The sequence below is a fragment of the Anarhichas minor genome, unplaced genomic scaffold, assembly GCF_050575085.1.
Source record: "Anarhichas minor isolate MPS153535 unplaced genomic scaffold, ASM5057508v1 ptg000003l, whole genome shotgun sequence".
Taxonomy (NCBI): Eukaryota; Metazoa; Chordata; class Actinopteri; order Perciformes; family Anarhichadidae; genus Anarhichas; species Anarhichas minor.
Window position 1 is genome coordinate 19,907,501 of NW_027466449.1, and position 7,606 is coordinate 19,915,106.

The 7,606-nt window shown below is 42.6% G+C and overlaps 2 protein-coding genes across 6 annotated transcripts in view; one reads left to right on the forward strand and one right to left on the reverse strand.

The window, feature by feature from the left end:
* The window catches only part of sulf2b (sulfatase 2b), a 76,367-nt gene extending 73,014 nt beyond the window's left edge, over positions 1–3,353 (forward strand). For all 5 annotated transcript variants that reach the window (XM_076101957.1, XM_076101983.1, XM_076101972.1 and 2 more), the window contains one exon: positions 1–3,353. This exon is cut by the window's left edge and continues 501 nt beyond it. The gene's annotated coding sequence lies outside the window, so the exon portion shown is untranslated.
* LOC142948453 (myosin-3-like) overlaps positions 1–7,546 on the reverse strand; it is a 7,906-nt gene extending 360 nt beyond the window's left edge. The window contains exons 1-5 of the mRNA XM_076090503.1: positions 7,472–7,546; positions 7,292–7,420; positions 6,743–6,847; positions 6,551–6,646; positions 5,896–6,039 (exon numbers count right to left, since the gene is read on the reverse strand). Coding sequence (XP_075946618.1) covers positions 5,896–6,039; positions 6,551–6,646; positions 6,743–6,847; positions 7,292–7,420; positions 7,472–7,546 — 549 coding nt within the window. The remainder of the gene's footprint in view (positions 1–5,895; positions 6,040–6,550; positions 6,647–6,742; positions 6,848–7,291; positions 7,421–7,471) is intronic.
* Positions 7,547–7,606: the final 60 nt, after the last annotated feature.

Here is a 7,606-nt window from a genome sequence, read left to right on the forward strand (position 1 = left end):
GCGACCTGTTTTATTCTCTATTCTTCATCCAGTCGCTCCTTTTAGAAACCAGCTAGAAACATGAAGAGATATAAATATAAAAGGCTCATTGTGAGGTAAACATTTACTGATTGTACAGTAAAGGAAACATGCCTATTAATATTAGATTCAACCTCCGGAATGCTGCACACTGTACCTTTAAGAACATAATAATTCCAGGACTCAAGTTTGGACATAAAGGTGTTAATTAGATGTTGGAGCAGAAGTCCTCACATTTAATCTCATAACATCACAACAACTACGTCTCCACTTTATATCCATAAACAGACTTAAGATGACTGTGATCTCTTTATTCATGACAATAATTCATTTTGTTATTAGTTACTTGAGCTCAAGAAACAAATAACCTGAGGTTTGACTTCTGCTTTCAGAGCTCCGCCTCTAACAAAGTAAACAGGAAGCAACACTTCCTGTTTACTTTGTTTATCACGAGCTTTCATTGTTAAACTGTTTTTTCATAATTCTGTCTAAAAACTCCTCCTCCTCTTCATCCTCCTCCTCTTCTTCAGGTCACCTCCCAGCAGCCATAGTGTTTGTCCTGTTCACCTTGAGTGTGAAGACATTAGGACCAGTTCTTACTAAACTCAGACTGAGACGTCCAACGCTGTGACATCACTGCTGATGTAACCGTGATGTCATTTCTTTTATTCTCATTCTTCTTTTTTTTAATTATTTCTTCCACTAACTTGAGTGCCGGTTACCGTGGTGACCGACGGCATTTACTGACGACAGAGCTACAGTTGTACTAACCCGGTGACTGACTACAGTACCCACAATGCAACATGGCAGCCCTGAAGAAAAAATTATGAACGAGAACATTTTTGATTTAAAAGTCAGAAAAAAAGAACAAACGAGCATGAAAACAAAAGATAAGACGACTGTGAACTTTGAACTCTTTGGACGTCTCGTGAGCCAATGAAAAGAGGACTAGATGGTGATGTCATCACATTCACAACTTTTGTTGAAATTAGTCAGAGTTCTGGTTTTTGTGTCGCCACATCGTTTCTTTGTGTTTTTTTCTGGTGTTAACCGTCGAACATCACCGTCCAATCACCTTCCTGCACATGTGGTCACTTCCTCTTCACTTTTGTTCTTTTCAGTTATTTGCTGTCAGATTTTCTCCCAAATCCATCAGTGGTCCAATAGGACGTGTAACGTGTAACGTGTAACGTGTAAAATATAACTGTAGAAAAAACACGACTGGATTCACACAAGAAGTAAAAATAAGATTTCAGATTTCCAACTTTGGACCCATGTGATCAGATCTGATCCTCTTCACACTTTAATATTACGACATCAGAAGTGTGTCAGTGTTAAACACCTGATTTACATCTAGCTGCATTTCGCGCTTATTGTTATTGTTATTCTTTTGTCTTGCTTACTTCTGCCTTGGTTTGTGATGTCCTACAGTTCCCAGAATGCCTTTCAGCAGCGCACAGCGGAGGTGTATCTATAACTATCCGAGTGCTGCAAGTAGATGACAGGTGATTGGCTGATGTGTGGACCAATGAGGTAACAGCTCCTCTGTTTCTGATGAACACAAGCTCACAGCCTCAGATCCCTGAACTGGATTCTGTATTATAATACTAGTACTACATAGTACTACATAGTTCTACAATAGTACTACAGGAGACACTGCAGCTGGAGAAGATACAAGTCTCTGACAGATATCTCCATGAAATGTTTATTACTAACAATAACACAATTACTTCTCGTATTACCGAGTTTAGTATAATATTTCTTTACACTAGTCTGAAAGAAGAAAAATAGACCAAAATCTCTAAACTGATACATGTATGAATGAGGTGTGTGTGTATATATATATATACATATATATGTACACATATACATATATACCTCATTCATACATCAGCAAGTCTCAGTCATTTAACTCAGATTTGATGATCAATTGGAAAACATCTTTAATTCTCAGAATACGCTCAAAAGTCTGAATGGTGTGAATCTCTTTCAGTCCGTCAGGTCAAAGATCTTTAATAATCAGTTTTCATGCACAGCTCCAGTGTTATTAATAACCTGAATACATCATCGAGGTTCATTCATACACAGAGATGAGAGTAAATCTGAATCTAACTTTATTAGCGTTGAGGATGATTCAGTGTTGATGTCGGGTCTGGATTATGAAATGTTATCTCAATATCTCATGTTTACTACATCTGATGGAGTTCTCTCTCTTTGATTGTGACGGAACGTTGTTCTTCAGAGAACGTCTCTGTTTGGACCTCGTGTTGCTGAAGAAGACCAAACACACTTTTCATCCCAGTAGTTTGAATTCTAACAGTCAAAGTGTTATCTCCTCCTCGCTGTGTGAGAGCAGCTGTAGAGATGCTCTCTTGTTTTTTAACCCCTCGTGTATTTGCTCTGCGGTGCTATTTGCTGTCTTACAAGCTGTGGAGGACAAAGAAGCTCCTGGTTGTGTTCTGAATGTATTTGTAAATGTGTAGCTGTGTTTCTCTAAAGACACGCGGTAGAATCAGGAACCGTCCTGGACCAGACTTCAGATCAGAGTCCTGGTTCTGAACTGGACACACACACACACACGCACGCACACACACACACATACACGCACACACACACACACACACGCACACACACACATACACGCACACACACACACACACACGCACACACACACGCACACACACACACATACACGCACGCACGCACGCACACACGCACACACACACATACACACACACACACACACGCACGCACACACACACACATACACGCACACACACACGCACGCACGCACACACACACACACACGCACACACACACACATACACACACGCACGCACGCACGCACGCACGCACGCACACACACACACACACATACACACACGCACGCACGCACGCACGCACACACGCACGCACACACACACACATACACACACGCACGCACGCACGCACGCACGCACACACGCACGCACACACACACACATACACACACGCACGCACACACGCACGCACACACACACACACGCACGCACGCACGCACACACGCACGCACACACACACACACACACACACACGCACGCACACACACACACATACACACACGCACGCACGCACGCACACACGCACACACGCACACACACACGCTGAAGGACAAACTGCTGAGCACTTTGATTGGACGGAGGGATGAATGGACCAGTTAGATGGTTCGAGGTGAGACAGGAAGCGACACGTGATGTGAGCCGTGTGCAGCCAGATGATTCTGATCTAACACACCTGTACAGCCCCCCCCCCAATTGGTTTTAGTTTGTGAATAAAGTGTCGAATGCCAAAACGTACCTCCTTCTCTGCTCAAAGTGTGTTTTTTGTTTTGTGTTTTACAATTTGAGATTTTTTGTTTAGTTTTTAAATGTTTTATTTAAAATATATTGAGTCTACTTTCATAACAGACAAAGAGAATCTGAAAATATTCACATTTGAGATTCTGGAATCAGGGAATCCGTCTGCGTAAAATCACTTTCTGTCCATTAATGACTAATTCAGCTTCAGAGTAGTTTTAAAGAGTGACTCATCTCAATGATGCGGAGTGAACATTCACACATTCATGGATATTAGATTGGATCCTGAGGAGTTTGGTGACCCCTGACCTTTTTTTGAATTTTGAACTGTACACAGAAACCCTCCAGATCAGAGCTCCATAGATCCTCTGAGAGATCTTCCTCATAGTTAACTTCCTCACTACTCCATGAGAAATACTGACTGAAGAACGGCCACAACATTGGACCAGATGTTTGCAGATGTTCATGTTATTCAGTAATAACAGCGCTAAGATTAATGTCAAAGCAACTCTCACAGCTTCTGTGCTATATGAAGATGACTATGTGAGAGATACGTCACTGACACCGTTTACATAAAAGCTTTATATCAAATATTACGTTTTTTTCCAAGAAAGACAATAATCCTACTAATCTGTATAAATATCCCTGTTTACATGCAGCCGTTCATATTCAGATGAACATCATCTTCATCACCAGTGAATCCCGCGGTGACGTCCTAACACGTCGTTTATCTCGTCTAAACGTGTCAAAGTGAAGATCAGGAGCTAACAGATGTGTTTCTCAGCGTGTTCCAGAGGTGGAGGACTTGTTGGACGCTTTCATTCCTCAAACAGCTTCTTGTAAAGGTCCGTGTTGAGAAATCAAGCAAATATGGTCACTTCCTGTTCACCTGGATCCGCTTTGTGTTTGGTCTGAACTCAACATAATGGTTAGTTAGTCAAAGAAACTCCTCATCTCACTCCTGCTCCACAGAGGATGAACCCTCGTCTGTTTCATTTATCTTCCTTCTAGCGCCACCCTCAGGCCAAACACAGTATTGATCGCCTGCTAGTCAGATAGATCATCAGGATGTTCATGTGTGTGTCTAAATGTGCGTAGAGTCGTTGTCCATGTTCATTTTGTTGGAGACCTTTGTGTTTGTGTTTCACAGGCTGGCAGGTTTCTTATGATGCAGAAGAGCAACTTAAAGAAGTCAACGAACTACGTCAAACACCAACAGGTATTTATTGTTCATCTTTTACTACACTGAAGATTTCAATCGGTAAAACTCACACATAAATAGCCAAAGACAGTCTGAATACAGGCACTATCACTATTACATGTCTATTACAAACCTGTTATCAAGATCACATTGAGGTGGTGGTGACAGGTTATTTAACCACTAGGGGGCAGAAAACCCGTCAGCTCTGGTGTGTCATTGGCTTATTAAGTAGTTGTGGCTAACATGTTAGAGTCCGTCCGGCTCTCACTGTCGCGTTCATATAAAAACTGTCAACCACACGGTAACTGTGAGCTGTGAGCGAAAAGAAGCTAAAAGAAGCTAAAGGGTTGCAGAGTATTCTCAGTGTGATCAGCACAACGAGAGACACTTTACATTACAGTCATTTGATTGAATGTAAATATTAAAAAACATCACTCAACTCTTAAAATCTGTGTATTTAACAAACTGTATATAAATGCAGCCGCTGTCAGCGACAGTCAAACCACTTATTGACGCATAATTTATATCTTATTTTGTCCTCAGCTACAGAAACATGCACATTTCTCAACAATCAGGAAAGTGTTCACTCTAAGTGACGGATTAGAGGAGCAGGACTCAGTGGTGGCTCACAGCTGTGGGGGTGAAAAGACCTTTTATGTTTGTTCCATAGTGGGGCTGCAACGTTACGTATTGATTCCAGGAAATAGCCACAGCCTCTTATTCCGTGTCCGACTCTGACAAATGCTCTCGCCTTGTCCCACTATCTCTTTTGTATTTTAGAATTTACCAAATGAAGTGAAAGAAGTATTTCAATCTTAAATAATCTTACAAACTCACTCAGAATTGTGTAACAACGTTTAGCTTTCAGCAGTAACCATTGCTGTACGCACAGCCTGCTGAAACCGTTCAGTACTACAATCCTATATTGTTTAAAACTAGAAACCTGTAATGTTCAGTACTATAAACTTGTACCGTTCAGTACTACTATACTGCTCTGCTGTACACCAGCTCTTATTCATACCGGCTTCCTTCGACACTTCCTCTACAAACCAGTTGACGATGCTTTACAGTGGAGACACAGAATCATATTGACATGGTTACAGTACAGCAGATGCAGATTCACGTGTCCCCCCATGATCCTGGACTACACAACAGAACCACGTCAGACTCAAACACACGGCAATCAGATATTGGAAACGTCACACGAACAGCAGAAAAACACTGAAGGTGTTTGAAGAGGCAGCAGAGCTTCATTCATTCGATGATCTGCTGAAACACAAACAGAAGATCAGAAACACTGCACGGATACACAACAACAATAAGCGCATGAGCGGGCCTCACCATGGCGACCTTGCTGGTCTGCTCGCGGGTTCGAATCCGCAGCTTGTTGACGGTCGTCTCGGCGACGTCGGCTCTCTCCTCGGCGTCGTCCAGCTCGTTTTGGACTTTCCTGAAGCGCACCGTGCTGCAGCTCACCTGCTCCTCCTGGTGGACACAAAGAGGAACAACAGCCGCGACGATTCAGCTTTAAACCTTTCAATAACCACGTTCATTGTTCAGCAGAGCGGAAACAAGTTGTGAACACAACATTGACACGTTGTCAACTTTACAGTTGATTTGTAGATCTAGCAAACAGTTGCTTATCTCTCTTACATAGCAACATGTATATTCTCTCTCTTTTAGCTCTGTGTTTGGTCTCCACCAGCTCCTGAGGGAAAAATCTGTCTGTCTAGCTGCTGAATGCTCCATCTCTTCACCAGCTGGTCTCTGACTGAGTCTGTCTGCTGAGCAGGTCATGAACAGATTAAACCAGGACAGTAAAGTTGAAACAACTTTCTATAAAGATTCATCTGATCATTCACTACCAGAGACACACAACCCATTGTCATTTCACACATTGTTATTATACAAAATATGTATTTAAACTATTTCAACACTCAATTCTGATTTGTGACCTCATCGTGTCAGTTTGAATGAAAGAACTCATCAGACTCACAGCGTTCTCTGTTTGTCTCTTGTAGCTCTTGACTTTGGTCTGAAGCTTGTCGATGAGCTCCTGCATCCTCAGCAGAGTCTTCCTGTCCTCCTCTGACTGCAGGGACACAAAGAGAACCAATAGAAATGCAAAGAACCAACAGAACGTCTGTATGGATAGAAGCAGCAGCTGGGTGATGGGAGGTGATCCGACCTGGTACGTCAGCTCTTTCACTCTCTTCTCGTTGCGACGGACTCCTTTCAGATACTCATCGCTCCTCTTCTGCTCCATCATCAGCTCCGTCTGCATCTCCCTCACCTGAACACAAAGCATCGATCCTGTTTCATCCACTCAGGTTTACGTGCTGCTGCTTGGTTCTTAGGAAGCAGGGATGGGTATCGTTAGGATGCTATCGATACTGCTTATCGGTTCTTTTTCATTACTTTGTGAGAAAAAAAGACAAATAATTAACATTTCTTTATTATTCTTGTATGTAAACACATTTTTCCATTTTTCTTCAGCAGCAATACATGAAGTTCGAAATCTTTAAAATAGGTTCAGTGAGAGGAGGTTTGAGACGGGGACGTCTCACTCTGGAACTTCTAAAGTACCGAGAGCAGAACCGGCAACTCCGGACAGTATCGATACTCCGGGTTTTTACTCATTTAGAACCGGTTCCTGTTTAGAAACGGCTTGTTAGCATGTTACTACTGTCTGCTCAGCTCCAAGTACTAACGGGCCAACGCTGGCTTCAACACTCACTCTTGTCTCCAGCTTATGAAGCTGTTTCTTTCCTCCCTTCAGCGTCATCTGCTCCGTCTCGTCCAGTTTGACCTGCAGCTCTGCGAGAGAGACGACCACGACGTTAACATCAGCCCGGCAGGTCAACCTCTTTTGTCAACTGTCATTACAGAGTTGGTGTTTGTCTTTTGTACCTTTCACTGTGGACACCATGTTCTTCTTCATTCTCTCCATCATGCTGCTGCTGTCCTGCTCCTTCTTCAGCTCCTCCGCCATCAGAGCCGCCTGGTGAAAAACATGTTTAGAGGTAATGAAAACGTAACAACTTTCTAACAA